This window comes from Sarcophilus harrisii, chromosome 5, assembly GCF_902635505.1.
Source record: "Sarcophilus harrisii chromosome 5, mSarHar1.11, whole genome shotgun sequence".
NCBI classification, from domain to species: Eukaryota; Metazoa; Chordata; class Mammalia; order Dasyuromorphia; family Dasyuridae; genus Sarcophilus; species Sarcophilus harrisii.
This window is the reverse complement of record NC_045430.1, coordinates 72127159-72149512: the sequence shown is the minus strand read 5'-3', so window position 1 is coordinate 72149512 and position 22354 is coordinate 72127159. Positions and strand designations below refer to the sequence as shown.

The 22354-nt window shown below is 36.6% G+C and overlaps 1 protein-coding gene across 6 annotated transcripts in view; it reads right to left on the bottom strand.

The window, feature by feature from the left end:
* GRIP1 (glutamate receptor interacting protein 1) overlaps positions 1–17053 on the bottom strand; it is a 773529-nt gene extending 756476 nt beyond the window's left edge. For all 6 annotated transcript variants that reach the window (XM_031938371.1, XM_031938365.1, XM_031938368.1 and 3 more), the window contains exon 1: positions 16986–17053. In XM_031938371.1, coding sequence (XP_031794231.1) covers positions 16986–17043 — 58 coding nt within the window. In that variant the 5' untranslated portion in view covers positions 17044–17053. The remainder of the gene's footprint in view (positions 1–16985) is intronic.
* Between the last annotated feature and the right edge of the window lie 5301 nt (positions 17054–22354).

The window sequence follows — 22354 nt, the reverse complement described above, 5'->3', positions numbered from 1 at the left end:
AATGAAGTGGAAAATGATCCAGGAAAGGAAATTTTGTAGTAGCCAGAGGTAAGGGAGCAAGAAGAAAAGGGTATCAAAAGACCCAAAAAATCATATTATGGATACAAACTTCCCTCTTTTAGAAATAGCAAGAAAACATTTTTAAATTGTTCTATTCTGCAGCCTTTGGATTAATGTGAAAGTAAAACCTTTATTAGTTTTTCTAGATTAATTAAAAAATGGCCCATTACTTTTCTCCATATTGATCCTGTGAGGTACTTAGGGTGTGACTTCCCAAGATCAAAAAGCTCTTTATCCACTCACCTAAGAGATGTACCCTCTTTCTTCATGTTCAGAAGGGATTAGGAGAAAATATCTATCTAAGAGAAGGAAGCCTTTTTTATTATTTCAGCCAACAGAAGCATCTCTTGGGTTCATCTTTGACCAGCTGGAAAGAATGGTGGTCCTTTGGAGAAATGGTCAAAGAGGAATTAAATGGATTCAGGAAATTTATTCTCTAAGAGTGTACAGAAAGTTAAGTGACTATTGTTCTGTTTGATGAAGCAAACTGGTAATTGAACTGTTATCTAAATTCTGGACTTCGGTTCAGTCTTGGCAATGAAATATTCCTTGTTTAAAACTCTTGTAATTTTTTATTTCAAAATGACTTGTCTTGGAGAGTGATGTACCAGATCATGAGAGGACATTGTCAATTGGACACTTCTTTCTCTAATTAGAAAAATGGTTAGATTGTAATAATCATAACATAATGCAAATGGAGAATCCAGTACTTTTCTTTGACAAGAGGATCATTGTTTAGGGCTGGAAAGGATTTTACTTATTTATTTATTTATTTATTATGGCTTTTTATTTACAACAGATATCATGGGTAATTTTTCAGCATTGACAATTGCAAAACCCTTTGTTCCAATTTTTCCCTTCCTTCCCCCGCTTCTTCCCCCAGATGGCAGGTTGACCAATATATCTTAAACATGTTAAAGCATAAGTTAAATACAATATATGTATACATGTCCATACAGTTATTTTGCTGTACAAAAAGAATCGGACTTTGAAGTAATGTACAATTAACCTGTGAAGGAAATCAAAAATGCAGGCGGACAAAAATAGAACGATTGGGAATTCTATGTAGTGGTTCATAGTCATCTCCAAGAGTTCTTTTACTGGGCGTAGCTGGTTCAATTCATTACTGCTCTATTGGAACTGATTTGGTTCATCTCATTGTTGAAGATGGCCAGGTCCATCAGAATTGATCATCATATAGCATTGTTGTTGAAGTATATAATGATCTCCTGGTCCTGCTCATTTCACTCAGCATCAGTTCATGTAAGTCTCTGCTGGGAAGGATTTTAAAGGTTACTTACTCCCTGGTATCCTTATTTTTCATGTGAGGAAATGAAGATCAAAAGAGGTTTAATGACTTGCCCAAATTCACATATATTGCCTAGAAAGAAGTGAGATTTGAACCCAGATCCTGATTCTAAATTCACTAGAATTTTCCACGAGTATAAAGGTTAGCCAGCAGAAGAGAGTGGTTAATGGTGTGAAATGCATTGAAAAGTCAATTAATATGAGGCTGAGAGGAGTCATTTTATTGAAGGAGTCAAAAGATGGCTATTAACTTTGGAGAGAGTATGAGTAGGAAGAGAGGAAGCAGATAATGAGAATAATCCGGGGCTGGATTTTAACAAGAGGATGAGGAAGGAAGAGAATCAAGAGTAGAAGACATTGTCACAAAAAGGTAAACCCAAATAGGTTCACTATGGGATGAAAATTGAGGAAAAGGTGATAGTCTGGAAACATATAAAGGGACCTTGGTGGGCTTAGAAGAAATGAGACATAAGGAGAGATGAAATAAAGAGATTTGGGAGTAATGTTAGGAGTATAGCCACCCCTATGTGTAACTCAGTTCCAGTGAAGGAGTAGGTCATGGAAGCCAAATTGAATGAGGAAGCAGAAAGTTAGTGTAGTTGAGGGAACATCAGCATGCTGACATCTAATACTGGCAGAAAGTGGAGTAGAAAGAGAAACCTCCAAGCTAGCTACTAACTCATTAAAAAAAACCTCATTTTAGACATAAACAAATGTCAATTTATATTTATCAAGGGTCAGGGAGATTTAATTTTCAAAGGCATGTTGGAAAGGAGGGAGAAAAAAGTGCCCACCACTACATTAAACAAATGCCTACATCTCAGTATGATTCATAAACATGGTAGATACTGGGATCTGAATCTCCATAAAAGATCAAAATGTTCAATGCTTATGAATATACTGTAATACCATTTTAAAACAAAGTGACTGCAATGTATAGTAAATTTATGCTTTCCACAGAGTGTAAACTTTTCTTCATCCTTATGCTACACAACCCTTCAGCTTCAATTGCCAGCAAGTAAATCGAATGCATATATTTCCTGAGCCTGATATCAAGGAAAATAATAAATGGAACAATAAATTATTCAATTAAGGGCTATTTCTTTGTTGACTCTTTTAGAGTGCGATGAATTGGCTTAGAGAAATAGGGCATAATATACTAATCTTCATTTTACTGACATGTTGTTATGTAGGAGAAAAAACAATTATGTTTCTCTTTTAAAAAAGAAAGCTTTTAGAGAAATACTGTTAATCTTGATAAGATCAAGAGTGGGGGTAGGATAAAGACTATGGGTACAAAAACATGGTCTATTTGAACACAAATATTATAGGTCAGAATTTGATTAAGGAAAAAATAATTAACCACATTTCCCCTAAATACTGCACATTATTTCAGATGTTGTAAATAATTCTTTTATTTTCTCTAGAAAATAATCCTATCATATAGTAGAAAGTGATGGTTCTTGGTGCCATAAACCAGTGCTCTACTTCACCATTCACTTTGGACTACTTGTTTTGGTTCTAAGTCATAAATTTCCAAAAAATTTTAAGTATCCTATTAAATTCAGGTGTCAAACTCCCAGTTTCTCTGTTCCTACTATTTTCAGAAGGAATTACAATTTACTCCATATGATTTCTCAGAATCCACATTAGGTAATAGAAGTATGAAAGAGAGCTCGAGTCCAAATTCCACCTGTAATAATTACTAGTTGTATGACCTTATGCAAGTTATTTATTTCCATGAATGCCATTGTTCTGTTTTGTAAAATACAGATAAAATTGTCTATTGTACCTATTAGAGAGTTACTGAAAGGATCAAATAAGATAATGTAAAAAAGAAAAAACAACAAAAATGTTAAAGTGTTATATGAAAGTCAGTTATTATTTTTTAAAGTTTTTTGGGAGGTTGGGGAAGGCAATGGAATTAAAGTTTTTAAATTAAGCTAACCCAGGATCAAGCTACTAAGTGTCTGAAGTGGGATTTGAAATCAAGTTCTTCTGACTCAGAGCAGGGGAGATAGAAGGGAGTGCTCTATCCCTTGTGTCACCTAGATGCCCCTAAAATCAATTATTATTATTAAATGAGCAACTCTCCTGACAATAGGTATTTACCAGTCAGAAAAGGATTTTGTATTTTTTAGAGCACCAGTTGCTCTTTACTCCAATAAGATGCTCACTGCTGCTATGAGGAAAGAGCATACCAGATAGAATCTATCCCTCTATCTAACCCACAGACCTCAAATGTACTTCATTCTACTCCTTTAACTTCTAGGCTTAGAGTTTTGACATTATTGGGTATCCCAATGCACTTCTGTTCCAGATAAAGATACCATTGGTGAACTATAGCTGAAAAAAGGCTGTCTTGTTTTAACAGTATAATTTTTTAAAAACTACTAATTCTCAAACTGAAACTTTAAAGGAGAGATGAATACAAATGTAAATAATACCTTTCAATCATTTAAAAATTATTTCTTGGGGTAACAAGGTGGTACAGTGGATAGAGCGCCAGCCCTGAAGTCAGGAAGACCTGAGTTAAAATCTGGTTTCAGACACTTAACCATCCCTTGTTGTGTGACTCTGGATAAGTCACTTAATCCCAATTGCCTCAGCCAAAAAAAAATCTTTCTCTTCCAGTCTTATTCCTCAAGTATACACATGGGCCCCAGTGAAGTTGTAGAAACATACAATCTCAGAAATGGAAACCACAGCTAATTAAAATCAGGATAAAATTAAGATCAGGACTGAGCCTGCAGTCAGGAAGACTCATATTTCCAAATTCAAATCTGGCCTCAGACACTTATTAGTAGATGTATGACCCTGGGAAAGTCACTTAACCCCATTTGCCTCAGTTTTTTCATCTCTAAAAGGAGCTAGAGAAGGAAATGGCAAACCATTTCAGTTTCTTTGCTAAGAAAACTCCAAATGGGTTACAAAGATTTGGATACAACTGAAAAACAAGTAAATAACATCATCACCATCATCTCTGATGATCTCCAATAACCAATATCCCTTTAAAAATTTGACACCCTGGGATAAATCCAATATTCTAGATGTGGTCTGAGGAAGTTATAGTATCATAGGATTATTACTTTGTTGATGCTAGAATACTATGTTTTAAAATTACTTTAGCTTCCCTGGATGTCATCACATTGCTGACTCATATTGGAGGTAATAAGATGTCAATGGATTTTACCAAGCTGGGAAAAGGGGAGAGAGATGTGATTAGACCAAATCTATACTTGAGGTAAATCATTTTTATGTTTTCATGGAATAGGGAAGGGAAGAAGAGAATTGAAGCAGCAAGAATTAGGATACTATTGTAGGTTGTTCATCAAGAATCATGGGCAGAGCACTCAATTCAATTGGGTCTAAGTTTCCTGATAAAATAAAAGGCGTTGGACTAGATAATCTTCAAAGTGATTTGTAGCTCTAAATCCTATGATCCTAATGGAATAATCTAAGGAAGAGGCCAAAGTGACATAATCATTCTGTTTAAGAATTAAGCTTAAAGACCAATGAAAAGCCCACGAGGACAACTAGAAAAAGGAAGACAGAGAGAGGAGAAGAGAAAACATAAATGAATCATTTAAAAGGAAAAAAAGGGAAGGAAGGAAAAGGAAAAAAAGAAAAGAGGGAAAAGAAAAAGGAAGGGAAATAGAAAAGGGAAAGGGAAAGTAGAAGAAAAAGATAAGGGAGTGGAGAAGGGAAGGGAAGAGAAAGGAAGTTCAGAAGGGGACAAAAGTCAAGCAGGGAAGCATCAGAACTACCAAATTAAATATGAATTCTAGGAAAAAACTATAAATTACTGGAGAAAAACAAATTGTCCATAAAAAATCACAATCCATATAAGCATCCTCATTTTTGCTTTTCTTTGTATGTTGAAACATTCATGCTATTTGACATTTTTAAGTTCAGGATACAATATTTTAAAAATTAAAAAGGGTTCTCATATAATAAGCTGATTTGTGTTTGATTTCACAAAAACAGAAATATTTTTATTTCAGTATTCCGTGTAATTAAATAATTTTTGTAGCAAGAGGTATAACCAATGGACACCAAGAAATTTCAAATTAGAAAAGAATAGTCTACATCCTCCTAAATGAATTATTTTCTATAAAACCAAATAAGTTCATTTTTAGAAGTTAAAATTTCATATAAAGAATTATTATGTTTACATGTTATTTCCTACTGCATTTTGTAGCTATACTAAAAGTAAGAGACTTCACCTCATAAACTTTTTTCTCAACTGATGATTTTTTACTTAGCCAAACAAAAATTTAAGCAATTTATGCTTAAATCTCTACATCATATTTTCACACTGACTGACTAGTTCAATAGTTGTGAAAGAGAAATCAGTATGCCCAAGAAATATCAAGGAGACTATTTATTCATCTGCTTATGAGAGAACTTAAAATTCTTCCAGTTAATTGTTTTAAAGAAATCTTAGATAAAATGAGAAATAAAACTTTTTATGAAGATGGATTAATATAAAATTATAAATGAACTTTGAAACCTGCAGAAGAGTAAAATATATATCTTACATCTGAGAACTTTAGTTCAAATATTTACTGGTTAAACTGAAAGAGTATAATTTCAGACATTTCTTTGTACAATAAACAAAACCCCATATTTCTCTATAGGTTCAGCAATGGAAATCTCATAGTTCCCCTGCTTAATTTCATACTATACAATAGCACATGACCCACAATCAAGACATTTTAACAGTGTCTATTAAAATACTGTTAGATTTTTTTTTTTTTTGGCTGAGGCAATTGGGGTTAAGTGGCTTGCCCAGAGTCACACAGCTGGGAAGTGTTAACAGTCTGAGACCAAATTTGAACTCAGGTCCTCTTGACTTCAGGGCTAGTGCTCTATCCACTGCACCATCTAGGTGTCCCTTGGATTCTTTTTTTTTTTTTTTTTTGAAGATAAAATAAAGTTAGTAAACTTAGGATAAAGTTTTGTAACTAACAAAGTACAGAAATAATAATATATTTGTACAGCACAGAATCCAATCTGATCCTGAAAATCAACTGACAGAGTTAAGTAGCAAAAATCCTTCTATTCCAGTTTTACAGATGAGAAAACTAACACTCAGGAAGGTTAAGTGATGTATTGGGGAAAGTCACACTGCCAATAAATGACAAAGTCAGACATTAATCCATTTTTTACTTGCAAATTCTATGTCCTTTCAATTACATCATGTTGCCTTTCCAGACAGTAGTTTTCTCTTTAAGTTAAAGTTGTCTTGAGGAAATATATGAATTTCTAATTTTATTTTTTCCCACTTAATAGTATGTTTTCCAATTACACGTAAAGATAATTTTCAACATTCATTTTTGTAAGATTTTTAAGTTCCAGATTTTTCTCTCTTCCTTTCCCCCTCCCCAAGACAGCAAGGAACAAATTTGGGTCACATGGACAATCATGTTAAACACTTTTTCAAATTAGTCATATTATGAAAGAAGAATCACAACAAAAAAGAAAAGTCATGAGAAAGAAAAACATATAAAGAGAAAATAGTATGCTTTGATCTACATTCAAACTCCATAGTTTTTTCTCTGAAGTGGGACAGCATTTTTCATCACGAATCTTTTGGAATTGTCTTGGATTTCTGTATTGTTGAGAAGAGCTAAGTCTATCATGGTTGATCACTGTACAATGTTGCTGTTACTGTGTTCAATGTCTTCTGGTTCTGCTAACTTCACTCAGCATCAGTTCATGTAATTCTTTTCAGGTTTTTCTAAAATCCACCTGCTTATTATTTCTTATAGCATAATAGTGTTCCTTTACATTCATATACTACAGCTTGTTCAGCCTATCCCCAATTGATGAGCATCCTCTTAATTTCCAATTCTTTGCCACCACAAAAAGCTGCTACAAATATTTTTGCACATGTATCTCCTTTTCTTTTCTTGTGTTCTCTTTGGGATGTAGACCTAATAATGGTATTGCAAGATCAAAAGTTATACAGAGTTTGATTTTCCTTTAGGCTTTTGAGGAGATATTTTATAAGATGGATTAAAAATTAGCAATTTATAAATGCTACAAAGTAGAGAGAATTAGGTCTAATTAGTTCATGGCTACCAATAAAGTTCTCATAAAGCATCTTAATTACAGGTTTGGGGAAAATGCTTTATGAAATACAGTATAGAACTGAAAAGGAAAAGCCCAGGATTTGAATCTTCTTGTTGTTTCTCCCACTAATTTACCTCTTTAAAATACCACTTAATAGAATTACAAAAATTCTCAAATACTTATATGTCTCTGTGAGTTCATCACATCACAGCCATTTAGTAACAAAGATCATCCATATCTACCCATCATGTGCAACACTTGTCCATATCATCCCATAAGCTTCCCATGAGACAACAGGAAAAAACAGAACTAAGACCTGTCAGTTCTATTTTACACCACTGTAAGGTAGGTAATAGTATTTAATGATTTGAGATTTTCAAAGTGCTTTATATACATTATTTTATTCAATCCTCATAAAATGTGCTCTACAGGATATCCATTTTACAGACCAAGAAATTAAGACTTAGAGAGATTAAGTGACTCTCCCACATTTATAAAAACTAAATATCACTAGCATAATTTGAACCTGACTCCATATGCATTATATTTTTCCTCTTTCTAATATAGCACCAAATATAGGTAAGAATCCAACTTTAGAATAGGATCTCTGGTGCTAAGAAAATGGTTTAGAAGTCAGCTGGTCTGTTTTTCTATCCAATAAGAAATAATTCCCCCTAGAATATTACTATCCAATTGTGGAGCTTCAGTGGAACCATTTCACACATGGTAAACTAAGATTCTTATAGGGAGATGGGGGGAAAGGGGAGGGATGGTCCAATGACTGTACTCTGGAGTCTTCCCCTGCCAACAGTAGCAGAGCTTAGTGCTCTCCAACAAAGGGTTCATTGGCAGAGAGGGGCTTCAAAGTTCAGAGTCACCTTTAGGACTCAGTATGTGTCATTCCCTCTCCAACAAGGAGCCACCCGTCACTTGCATGCTTCCAGGAAGATCAAGAAAGGACAAAAATCAAAGAAACCAGCCAAGAAGTAACTGCTGAGGGACTGAAGATCATAGAAACATACATTTTAAATTGGAATGGACCTCAGAGACCATCTAGTTCTGGTCCAACCCCCTCATTTTACAGATGAACAAGGAAAGCTTTTGACCTACCAGTTCTCTGCTAATTACACAGAGAACATTAACAGTAACATCAAAGATGCTGAGGGCTCCAAATACTACGCTGATACAAAATATCCATTTCTGCTACATAGTCTAATGAGATTCATTTATACTCCACCTTTCAGTCTCCTGAAGCCCATGAATCGTCTTTCAGAATAAAAATTTTTAAAACCAATACATAGTTTACATTATATTACAAAGAAAACCAACAATATTGCAATAAAATTATCTATCTATCTATCTGTGTAAAATTAAAGGTCCCAACTTAAGGACTAAACTGTGACTCAGACATGTGACTCAGCTGATTGAGTACTAATTTTAGGTAGTTCTACTTCCAGTAAACTTGAGAAATAAAAATCTAGATTTGCAAACCAGATAAATTAGAGGATGCTCTTTATTTTTCGAAAAGCATTTACAACTGAAATGCACTTAAAATATTTTATTTTCAAAAAATAATTATTTTTTTATTCAGCTCTTGTATAAAATGAGATATACATGTAATCATGTAATTGATCATTGATTCAACTAAATAAATATTTAAGTACCTACTCTGTGTAGTGTAACCCACTCTTCTAAGTATTCTCTCCAAAGGTAGAAAGATGGCTCAATAATCTCTATAGAAATTGTTACTGGAAAAGGGTGAAAGGGAAGGAATGTCAAAGTTTGTTATGCCAAAGGATAAGAAAGCTCTTGGGAACTCCAAATCTGTAGTTATACTACCTCTCTCCTTGTTGCTTCAAAATTAACTTCATGTCCCCATACCTTCCCCAAAAGAGGAAATCAAGAACTCATTATGACCTTGAGGTGTTATCCAATATAATAGACATAAGAACAATAATTATAACAAGTGGCAATTACATAACACTTAACAGTACCAATGATGATGAACAACTAGCATTCATAGAAGTGCTTTAAGCTTTCAAAGTGCTTCACAAATATTATCGCATCTTATAAGCATACCAATTCTAAGAGAGAGGCACTATTATTATCTTCATTTTACAGATGAGGAAATTGAGTCAGAAAGGGGATAGAATGACTTGTCAGGGGCACACTGCTAATAAGGCCTGAGGATGGATTTTGATTCAGTTCTTCAGGACTTAAGGTTCAATACTTTAACAATAGGTACTTAACACTACTTAAAGTATTGTTATATTCATTTTACAAATGATGAAATTAAAGGTTAGCACCATAAATGACAAAAATCCAAGCAGAGTGAAGAAACAGGGCAGAGAGGGACAGGAACTGTGCTTCCCCAAGATCCTAGCTTCTATACTTCAGGCCCTAGAGTAATAGCTGGTTAAGTTGTGTAGTACACCTGGTTTGTCAAAATGTCTGACTTTTTTAGTCAGAAGAAGACAGAAGTGAGAAAAAAAGGAAATGGAGACAGTGTAGCATCAATTGTTGACTGGGCAACAGAGACCCAGGAGTCAGGTCTTGAACATATGATGTTACATGTATACTTTTGTCTGCGTTTTTTGAAGAGAATGATTTCAAGAGAATAATTGTCATCTTTCCTGTGAACAGTCATAACTAAGATGGGGTAGAGAGGAGAAGGGGGTAAAAGGGAAAAGAAGTGCCTTCTGAAACACTATTCTGCATAGTCTTCTACCCAGGAACCAAGACATCTGCAACTGGGGAAGAGCTAGGAATAGCAAGATTTGGCTAGGTTTAGTGAGTGCATGATTCTCAAGGCCCAAGCCAGTTCTCCCTCCTCTTTCTCATCCAAACACCTGGGTTATAAAAATCTAATGCATCGGTAAGAGTATCAGTTCTTTACAAAAGAATTTGACACTTCCTCTTTAGGTCCCCAGTCAGTGACATTGAAAGAGAAAAGTTTTAAGCTTACATTTGGAATGCAGCATACAGTGACAGCCGAAGGCTGGTCCAAAGTAACTTCACTAACCGTAACAGTCCTACAACTATTAGTTAGAGCAGACTAGAAATTCATTTGGGGGTTAAAGGTAAAGTTCATCTAAAAGTTAGCTGTTTAGAATTCAGATACTATTCATTTTCCATGGGAATCATGTTTTACATGGTGCCAAGGTTTTCGAGTCAATCTATAAAAGTTATGGTATGGGTTAAATGCCCACAATGTACTGATACGCTTAAAGAACCATAAAATGTTAGAGCTGAGATAGAAACTAAGAGTCCTTTATAATAGTGTTTCTATAGGAAAGTGCTCATCCTACATGCCCCTGAGACAAATAAGGATGCAACACTGGGGACTTCTTCAGCTTTGAATATTTTCCCCATTGATTGGGCATTCTCTCAGATCAATTCTTTCATAAAGAACTGACTAAACTACTGATGTATATGATTTTTAAAAAATCTGTTTAGATAAGAAAGACATTTACCCATAATAACCTATAAAGTCCTAATTATACTATTTATGTATAGGTGTTTATATGTATGCATATATACTATATAGGTATATATACATATATATGACAATCATAACTTAATAGAGGGATTATCTTTCTCACTCAATTTGTTGGGTAATTTAAAAAATGCCATGTAATGGTAGGTGTGTCAGTTCTTTATAAATATATTTACCTCTTCCTTTCTAGGTCCCAAGGAAGCTATATTGAAAAGGAAGGTTTTAAGCCTACATTTGGAAAGCAGTATATGGAAACAGACTAGCATATAACGATTTAGTTTCTTAGAATTTCAGAACTGGAAAGGAACATAGAGATTATTAAATCAATCCTCTCATTTTATAAATAAATGAACCAAGGTTGAGAGAAGTTAAATTACATTCCCACAGTCTCACTGTCATTCCATGGTACAGTTAGAACTATATCCAGACTTTCTTATTCTCACAGATATGAATTTTGATTTCAGCATCAAGAGAACCATAAACATGGCTTGAAGTTCTCAGGATCCTTGTACAATACTTTTTTTCCATATCTGGTTCATATATTACAAAAGGAGAAAAATGAAAATATTTTGATCGCTTTATAAGTTGCTGTATAAATTGAACATTATTGTTATCATTGCTGATCTTAACATATAACAGTACAAACTCTTTAAATCTTCTTCTTTATGTAAACAATTATTAAGCAACGATTGTATGACAACATCATGTTAAACACTGTAGGAGACAGAATATAAATAAAACCAGTACCTGCTTTTAAGGAGTTTATCATTCATATTAGAATATTAACCAAGTAGTTATCCTAATCTTCTGAGAAGCAGAAAATCCCTATTGATATAACATGAGAGGTGCCAGCTTCTGAAAAATTGTGTTTCTTAAGGTGTACAAATGGAATGCAAGAACTCATCTGAGTAACTAAGGTGACAACTAATTATCTTTATAGTCCTCAGTACTAATTAGCTTTCGATTCTCTTCCAAAGTATGTATTTAGTTATCTTTTCAGCATAGGTCATTATAAAGACAGGTAATGCTACAGAGTGGAAAAGGCACTGGACCAAAAAAAAAAAAGTCAGGAAAACTAGGTCCTCCTATGTGACCTTGGACAAAAGACTCAACCTCTCTAGATCTCAATCCTCTCAACAATAAAATGAGGAGTTTTGATTAGATTCTTAAAGATCTCTTCTAAGATTAATATTTTATGAGTCTATAATAATTTTCATAAAATTTTGAATGTTTTAAATTATTTTAGAGACATAAAAACCTCTAATTTATTGTTCAAAGTTTAAGTATTAAAAAGTATGCCTCTCAATAGGCTATAGCTGCTTCTTTTCCAGGTTCTTTCTACTGGTAGTTTGGTTGTTTAATCAATATTGAAAATAAAGCATAATAAGAAAGGTTTAATTATTTTAGCAAGATTTTAAATCTCATAAGCTCATACAAAACTTCATCCCTCTCATTTTGGGGATTTTGACTACCAACATGCCTAAACAAGTAAACCTCTTTATTAATAAGGAAATTTATCTGCATCAATAGCTTGATTACTTTTTCTCATTACTAATGAAATTTTAGAAGTCATTAGAGTTCATTTCTTATTGAAAAGACTAAATATGACGTAAATTTATGTTCCATTTTACTTTAAAGTACAACTGCTTTAATTTAACTAAAAATAACTAATCAAAATTGAATATTTTAAAAATAAACACCTGTTTACATCCTCTATGGCCAATGCCTGCCACTCAATTTTTTTATACAATACTATGATGATCTTCCCTCTATCTTAAGTAAAGAAACTAACCAAGTTACTATGGTAAAATAACCTTTTCTAAAGCAAAAAACAAAAATAAAAAATTTAACCACTAGGAAGCCATATATGCTACTCATCCAGAGAGATGACTTCATTTAAATAACTGTTGGCAAACCAACAAAACTGCTTGTGATCTTTTTAAAAAAAAAATCTTATTTAATCTATTTACTTAATATATTCCCCAGTTACATTTAAAACACTTTTTTACATTTTTTTGTAAACTTCTGAGTTCCAGATTCTCTTCTTTATCCCTCTCCCAGCTCCCATTAAGAAAACACATAGGAAGGGATCTTTAAAAAAAAAAAAAAGTTTCCTGTTAATTACAGTGAAGAAGCTCAAGTTTTGTCAACTGATCCTTTCTTTCACTAAATCTCTTTCTAAGCAAACTAAACCAACAAATATTCCATTCCTCCAAAGCAACATCTGACTTTTTGCATGTGTGAAAAATAAATGTCTCTTCAATTCTTGGGAAGTCCACATTTTTTTTTAAATCAGACATTATGATTAATCCTTTAGAAAAGTTTAATTAATAGACCTCTAAAACTAATGAGGGGTTGAGTTCACATTAAAAAATTCAAGGACTCTCAATAGCAAATGAATATATGCCAATATAAAAAAAATCCGTCCTCTATGAGGCGATAAGATCCATGCTAGTCTGAGTGTAAAATAGGCCAAAATTGATTTGCTATCATATTCTAGAAAGTACAAGTAAGGTTTTTTCTTTTTTTGTTCTTTTATCCATTCAAATCCATTCAAAATTCAGAAAGTATGTTTATTGGTTTATATTTAAATAAATTATTTTAAGTAGTCTCCTTAATTTTGTGTACTACTCAAAAAAAAAAAAAAAAAAACAAATCAAAACCAAATAAAACATGTGTTCCCAAAGAGAAAAATACTCAGTAAGTGAACAGCATCCTTATTTACTGAAACCAGTCTTCTAACTGTGCTCTTGCCAGACATTTTTCAGCTATGAGGCAGAGGTGGAAGCCAATAAAATTATTTTATCTAACTGTATTGGAAGGGATATCAAATAGAAAAAAAATCCAGAAACATTCTCCTTTTCTTAAAACATTTGCTCAAATGTCACCACAAAAGAGTATTAGGTGACATAAACTAGATTTGGTTTAGCAGCTCAGGCAGAAATATTTGGGGGAGGAGCAGGGAAGTGTGCCCTGAATTTTAATGGTATGTCATCTTACATGGGTAAGTCTTAACATGTCATTTTGGAAGTGACAGCATTTACAGCAGTCACTGTTCTAGTGCTTGGCACAGTGCACAAAAGTGATAGCTCTCTTCATATAAATCTTGACAGACTTCTTCAATATGAACCTAAGTTACTATGACTACTTTGTAATTATAATTATGATGTAAAACTGTAAAACTTCTTTTTTGTGTAGAATAATATTAAAATTATTTTAATGAACTAGTTAAAAATATGGATTTCCCAAATACAAAGATGTACAAAATAACAAATTTTACCCTAACAGAATTACCCTAACAGAATCTGAATTGAGGGTAATTTTTATGCAGGTATCTTGTGCCACACTTTGTTGGACTTAATAAGAGGTTTAGCTAAATAAAAATTCCATGAAAATTCTTCATGCTAGGGTAGTTTCTATAATGGGTTTTATGGTGCCTAAATGGGCATTTTCTACAAAAAGCATAAGCAGGGTTATTTTGGAAGAAAGCGCCTTAAATTTCACTATACAGCATTTGCAACTGACTTACCCTCCCCCCTCAAACTATACCCTCCCCAAATATATGTCCTTTGTTTCATTATTCATCTTACCACACTCAACATTTAAGCCATTTACTACCATCTGAGATCAGTACTATTAATGAGCTCTTAAAATATTCCTTAGTTTCCTTAGAGGGAAAACATAATCTGATTTCAAATGCAAATAACAAGATTTTGCCCGGCAAGTCTTCCAAAAATGATAAACCAAGCTTAAGCAGTGGGCACTGATGGAGGCATTAAAAACCATTAAGATGGCTAAGTTTGTTTTAAAATATATATACAACACATAAATACATGCAAAATGGACTGGAGATTAAAATAATAAATCTAATAAATGTTATTTGTTGAATCTCCAATGAAAGGGCACATCTTGAGAAGAGATAAGTAACCAAGCATTTCCTAATTGTTTTAGAAATTCACCTCTATAAACAAGGGCTGTGAAGACATTAATGTGAGAGAGATATCTAGTAACAAATGTTCAGCAGTATACTCCTAGCAAAGATAAGAAAGCATACCCAAATTCTGACTCAGATTTGAGAGTGTTGGAAAAATTTGGGTCTTATCTCTACAGAGCAGATTAGGTGATCATCTTTCAAAGTAACCATATCTCTCCAAAAGACATTCAAGTGCACTTTGTGACCATCCCAAAATGCAGCCATTTCAGTATCCCTATAAAACATGTTGGCAGTTTTGCTGAAGTTTTCAGCAAACAACTGAAATACTTACTATCAAGTGTATCATGAAGTGTAGGGAATGGGGGAGGGGGGGGGGAGATAGTCAGTCCCAGACTGGACACTTTCACATGCAAGGCTTTTCTCTTGGGGGTGGGGGGTGGGGGAGAGGGAGATTGGTTCTGAAATCCTTATCTTCCAAATGAGATTTACTAACAGGAAAGATAAAATTTCCTAAATAGGGTTGTTGTTTTTTTTTTTGATTACACAAATTTAAGGTCAGCTGCTAGAAATTATGCCAAATAACAAAGGTATAAATTTAATAAACACAAATAAAGATTACTATTATAAAAGTATGAAATCTCTGATTAATTGACAAATAAAGCAAAGACAGGCTGTGCCATCTAGAGAAGAACTAAGGGTCATACATTAACATAGCATTACTAAGCATTGTCATGAAAGCTTAAAACTTTTGACAGCTTAAACCTATAGTAGAACTACCATTAATAAAATGATCCAATTTCTGGGCTTTAAACTATACAAGGACAGCTAGCTCTCTTCCATCTTCACACCAGATTGCCTTCTTCTCACTTATCTATTACCATCAAGCCTTAAAGGACTACATTCCATTTGGAACCTGAAATGAACTCTGTTAGAAACCAGGTTTGGGGAAGGGCAGGAAAAAAATTCTTGCTAGACAACAGGATCATATATACATGGGTAACACTAAGCAACTATTCATATCTAGAATCCAAAGCCACAGAACCTAGTGTCACTCCATAAGCCTGCGATTCCATGACCTTTGCTCTGTAGATCTTCAATAGGCAAATCTGGTTCAAAAAGCACATCCCTCCAGGTTACAAAATTGAACTCCCTGGCTTTTTTTCAGACAATCTAAAAACTACGAAAATGACCTTAATGAAATCTTGCCTTCTTTGTAAGGGGCAAAAGAAGGCCTTCAACTTTTTTTTTTCTCTCTCTCTGCCAATCACTGGAAAGAAATATGCAAACTAAACTGTTTGGCAGCTAAACAGATCCGCAAAGCCACGGTGCATGCACTTAAAAAAAAATACATATTAATTAAAAAAAATACTGCAGTATTAATTCAAGAGGACCGCGCTGGGTTCTAACTCACCCCTAGTTCCTCCCAGGCACAAATCCTCCAGCTAAGTCGCAGGTCCCTCGAACCGCCCCCCCCCCCCTCCCGAGACCCGCAGTGGCCCGGCGCGCCCTGCCCCCACCCTCATCTTTCTAGTTAGAGAAATCTCCAGCAACTTTAGGTTTGGCAACCACTCTGCTGCCAAAGCCCGAGGCGGGGACAAGGTGTGTGTGGGGGCGGGGGGAAGGAATGGAGGGGGGACCTCAGTGGGAGGAGGAGGAAAGTTTGAAAAGTCAACTTTGGAGAACCAGGAAAGACCCCGCCCCTCTCCTCAAAACCTCTCAGAGCCGCCCCCCCCCAACCCCCCAGCATCTCAGACGGGAAGGTGTGGAGGAGGCTGTGCCCGCCTCAGCGGAAAACTTTCCCCAAATTAAAAGTTGATTGTGGAAGAGTCCCCCTGTGTTGCCAGCAGCGCGCCCCCGCTCCGTGCCAGCGGTTTCCCTCCCCCCTCTTAGCGAGGGGTGAGGGCTCCTGGCACCGGACCTAAAGACAAAACGATGGTCGGACAAGATCCCGAGTCTGCTGCCTGGTCCCAGGCCGGGCTAGGCGCAAGGAGGCGGAGGCGGAGATGGAGGCGCGGCAGGCTGGCTGCCCGGGCCGAACCTGCCCTCCAGGTCCCTCCTCCTTTTTCTCCTTCTCCTCCTCCTCCTCCTCGCCCTGGCGCGCGCGCTCACCTTTCTCCTGCTCTTCGGCTTGCAAACAGATGGGGATGTTCTTCTTCCAGCCCGGCATGGTGCGCCCTGCTGGTGCTCCTCCTCTCTTCGCCCGCGCTCTCTCCCGGCTTTCTTGCTAGCTCGCTCTCTCCCGATCGCGCTCTCCTCCCCTCTGTCTCTGCGGCTCGCAGCTACCTCGTATCGCTTGTCCTCTTCCTCCACTCCCCTGAGGCTGGTTCAGAGGGGCTGAGGCCAGGAGGCGGCGGCTCCCCGGCACATTGCAGTAGGCGCCGGTGCCTGCCCGGGTCCTTCTCCTCGCAGCCCCTCTCTCTCTCCGCCTCGCTCCCTCGTTAGCGGCGGTCACGGCCAGCGGGCAGGAGGGGCTGCAGCAGCGGCAGCCTTGGGCCGGCGAGGGCTGGGAGAGGGCGGGGGACTCGCACGCTTTCCACGAGGCCACCCGGGGCCAGGGAGAAGGGGGGTTGGGGGCTTCAGAGGATTTCAAAGCCCTGGGGGGAGGTAGGTGTAAGCTGGAGGAAGGACCGGGTTTCCTTCTGCTGCTGCTGCGGCTCCTTCCCTTTCCTCCTCCTCTTCTCTGGGCCGCCAGCAGGTGGGACTCGGAACCGGAGTGGCCGCAGCCGCCGCCGCACACCGAGCTCTCGGGGCTCCTCTCTCCGGATCCTCCCGCCCTGAGACCGTGAGCGAGTCTGAACCAGGCGGCGGGCGGGCGAGGGAAAGAGCGAGCGAGCGAGCCAAGCGAGGAGGGAGGGAGCGAGTGCGCGCACAGCTACACTCCCAGGCTCTCTCACACACATATACACACACAAACACACACACATTCACAGAGCGGAGAGCAGCGAGCGCAGGGCGGCCACGGATGCTCCCTTTCCCAGCAGGTAAAAACTGGCACCAGGCCTGGAGGGGAGGGGGTTTGGAGATTGTGCAGGAGGGCTTCATTCTCATGCTCCCTTCCCCCCAGACCCTCAGTGCACACAGATTGTCCCCAAAGCTCCTGATCCAACCATGCTCTGTATTAAATAGGGAGGAGAGAAAGTCCAGGAGCATTGTCTTTGGAATTAAAGGGCATGGATTCAAATCCTGCCAGTGTGACCCCTTGATCACTTCGGCTTCTTGTATCTCATTTTTCTCATCTTTACAAATGAGGGGACTGGCCCAGATGACCTCTAAGGTTGTTTCCAGATTTAGTAATACCATCCCACGGATTTCCCTTCCACATCTTGGATTGAGAATATAAATCTAGTACCTTTACACACTAAAGAAAATGTCAGTTAAAAGAAAAAAGAAGAGAGAAATCTTAAGGTCATTGAGTTCGATCTCTTTCCCACTTCACAGGTGAAGTAACTGAGACCTGGAGAGGCTGAGCAACTTGACCTGTGTCACAAAATATCCATTTTCCTGAATACTGGATAATCCTGAGGCATGATTAGCCCGAAGGTTTTCTTCACTACAAGACCAAGCTCTATGACCTGCCCCAGTTTTTTTTTTTTTTTTTTTTTTTTTTACTAACCAGTATAATGTTTTATGAAGGGTAGGAAGAATCTTCTTGTTCTAAATAAGTTCATTGCTCTTTAAAAAGCAGCATAAGAAAGCATTTTTAATTTTTCTTTTTAATTGTGGGAGGTATTGATTAGATAGGCAGATTCTTAGAATCAAAGCAGACCTGGGTTTGAATTGGTTGAATCTGTTCTCCAAACCTCAAACATCTATACTATAAGATACTTAAGTTTTTCAAGAGTTCTTATATCCTGTCATTCTAAATTTGTGCCTTCCATGTCTGGATCACTGAATAAGAAAAAAATGACTTTAAAGGGTCTTGTCAGTCAGATGTAAGAATTTCTTGACTATGGGGAGTGATCAAATGGTAGGACTGACTATCTTAGATCTTCCCTGCTTATATATCTCTCTGAAGGCTGGAGTTCCTTCCCCATCTGAAGATGATTGTATTCTAGCTTCAAGGAGTATTTCAGGATCTGGAACTAGAGATTGATTTGTAACTATAAAGAAGAACTGAACTTTACTAGATATTTTGTTCTTCCTCATCTTCTTTTTCAGCTTTGAAAGAACTGCTGGTGTCTTCCCTGAACTGAGAGGTACATGCCAGGCTGTTCTTTTTGCAATGCAATAATGTAGCCAGAGAAATTTAATAACTGTTGAAGATGGAAAGATTGGATATATATATATATATATATATATATATATATATATATATAATATATATATACCACTGCATAAAGCAATCTGATGAGACAGTGATTTTTGCTCCTCTTCTCTGCTCTTCTCTGTCCTATGCCAGGGTGACAGGTTTTCATTATAGAAACTGACCAGCCCCAAAATGAAGGGGTGCTGACAGTTTTGAATAGAGAAGCAGGTCTTTCCCAGGAGTTTTGACAGTGAGAGTCTTGATTGAGTTGAAGAAGAGCAGAGGCAAACTGTCCCAGAGGATTTTCATCAGAAGTCTTGCCTGAGCTACCTCACATGACTTGCTCAAGATTCTCTTTAAAAAAAAAAAAAACAATATTTATGTGATGTATATCTTCTGCAGTATTCTATCCCGTGGCCCAGAATAAACAAGATATCCAAGCCTTGCTAGATTTTCCTGTATTAATGATTCTTATATCAGAAGTCTTTAAAGGATCAGAGAAGTGAAACTTAACCATAGGATAAGTCAGGTCAAGTGAGCAAGCAATAAGTGCCTGAAGTTGGTGTGTTAATTTCTGGAGAGACAAAGAAAAATACAAAACAAAACAATCCCTGCTCTCAAGGAGCTCACAGGCTAACCATATTGAGTCATTGCGCATTTTGAGAATGGTCCTAGGTAGAAATCAATATGTACTTTTCCTTCACCAGAATAACAGAATATTTTTAAGGGACCTCAGAAATTATCTAGGCTATGTCACAATTGAGCAAGAATTCTTTTCCACATCTGTAATTCTTGGAGGATTTCAATCTGTTTGGGATCCATGGCAGTAAACCCCATCACACAGCTAGAAATGCACTATATATGGCCCAAGAAAATGGAAGAGCCTTGCCACATAGACTAATTTTTCTCTAAAAAGGCAATAAAACCATGCTCAAAGTCTAGGTGGTCCAGGAAACTGAAGCTTTGAACTGAAGGGAAAATTCCTAACCATCCAGATCTCAGGCTTGACAGACTCCTCATTGCCATACAAATCAATACACTCTTCTGTCTTGACTCTGCATTGTGGTAAATATGTAAGTAAGAGGAGCTATGTCCAAATGCATCAATAATGCATCTAATTAATATCTTTGCCATGCTATTATTGACTAAACTTCCTTTTGTTAGGGAGTTACATGGTCAGCTGTTGTCTCATTTCATTCCAATCTAAACCTGTACCATTGGATTAGGCTAGTCAGTAATCAAGTAGCCTTTAATTGAAAGTTTCTAAGTAGGGTGAGCATGTGTTCAAAGAAAACCATTTGGGCCACTGAGGACAAGTTGGATTGAAGTGTGGACAGACTTGAGGCAGGGACACCGATTAAGAAACTATAGAAGTAAGTATTCCAGGGCAAAAGGCAATGTTGGCCCTGAACTAGAGTTGTGACATTGTGAGTGGAAAGGAAACGGGTACATGTGGCAAACAGAAAAATAGAAATTTAAGACATCTGATAACAATAAATATGTGGGATCAAGGAAAGTGAAGAATTAAGAAAGGAGACAGGGGTGGAGGAAAGAAGGAAGTAAACATTTATTAAAATCTTATTCTATGTTAGACACTGTGCTAAGTGCTTTACAAATATCCCCTTTGAGTAAGTACTAGATCTGCAGTTAGAGGTCTTGGAATCAAAGCCCAGATGGTGTTTATTACCTATGGAAAGGGACAACTCTTCTAGCCTTTTTCATTTTCTCCATTGTAAAATGAAGGGATTGGATTAAATCATCTCAATGATCTCTTCCAACTCAAAATCTATGAATTTATAAAAACAAATTTAGAAACCTGAATAACTATAAGAATGCTGCAACAGTAATGGAGAACTTTGGAAGAACTGAATACAAAGTTTGTTTTGGATATAATGAGTTTGAAATGGCTATAGAACATCATGTTTGAAATATCTAATAGTTTTTTATGTAAGATAATACAAATATTATGTATATATTATATGTATAACATATTAAAAATATTTTAATGATAAAATCCTTAGTCAAAATCTAACATCTGGGTTTATATGAACCATTTTACATTTTATAGGTAGGAAGAAGACAGGAGGAAGCCAGGTGCCTCAGTGGAGAAAGTGATGAGTCTGAAATCAGGAAGACTGGATTTAAATCTCAGATCCCTCCTAGATGTGTGATCCTGGGGCAAGTCACTTAACCCTATTTGCGTTGATCTTCTGGTGAAAGAAATGGCAAATCACTCCAGTATCTTGCCAAGAAACCCATAGACACTGTGATCCATAGGGTTCCAAAGAGTCAGACATGACTGAACAAAGCACAATTCACACTCTCACACTGATGGCTCCTGTCCACCATCTAGGGTTTCTCTTGGGAGCTTTAGAATAAAGCTTATATTTAGATTTCAGTAGAATATAAAAGGACCCTCAACTCTTATGCAAGCACTTATACTGACAATATATTGAATATAGGACAGGATTTGTTTAAACACAACAACAACAACAAAAGGCAAATGGAAAGGACTTACCCCAAAAGAAGTTTTCCCTAAGATAAAATTAGACATTATGGCTTGTAGGTCTTTTTCTTCCTTGGGAATCTGTATAATCCCTCAGATTTCTGGTACTGATAACCTTAGGGTTGATTATTGCCCTAAAAGGAAACATATTTGGAGCTGCTTGAGAGTAAGCTTAAATATACTGTGAAATTACATGACCAGGGTCATACATCTAGGAAGTAGTAGAGCCCAAACTTAAACTCAGGTGCTATGACTGAGCTAAGTCCTTGTTTCACAACAACATTTAGAGAATGTTTTTAATAACACTTAATGAATGCCATAGAGAATGATTCTGAGTAATGATCAAAGGAGAAACAAGTCCTAGCAAAATACATTTTGGTCCCATTAAGTAATGGCTACACACACACACACACACACACACACACACACACACATATACAGGCGCATACACAAGCTTCTATTCCAGCTTCAAAGCATTCAAGGTAGCCGAGTTCTAAGGAAATTGTGATAACCTTCAGGAGATGTATTAGGGGAAAGGGAGGTATTTACTCAGCACTACCATCATAATGCAGCTTTCCTCATTCCCTTTTTAAATATAGCAATTAGCAAATTAGTAAAGAGTTACTAATTTCCTCAAAATTGGTTACTTAATAGAACTATTTCCGAATTTTGTACAAATTCTTTACACAGGCCAGTAACTTTTGTTTCAAAGGAAACAAAGGATAC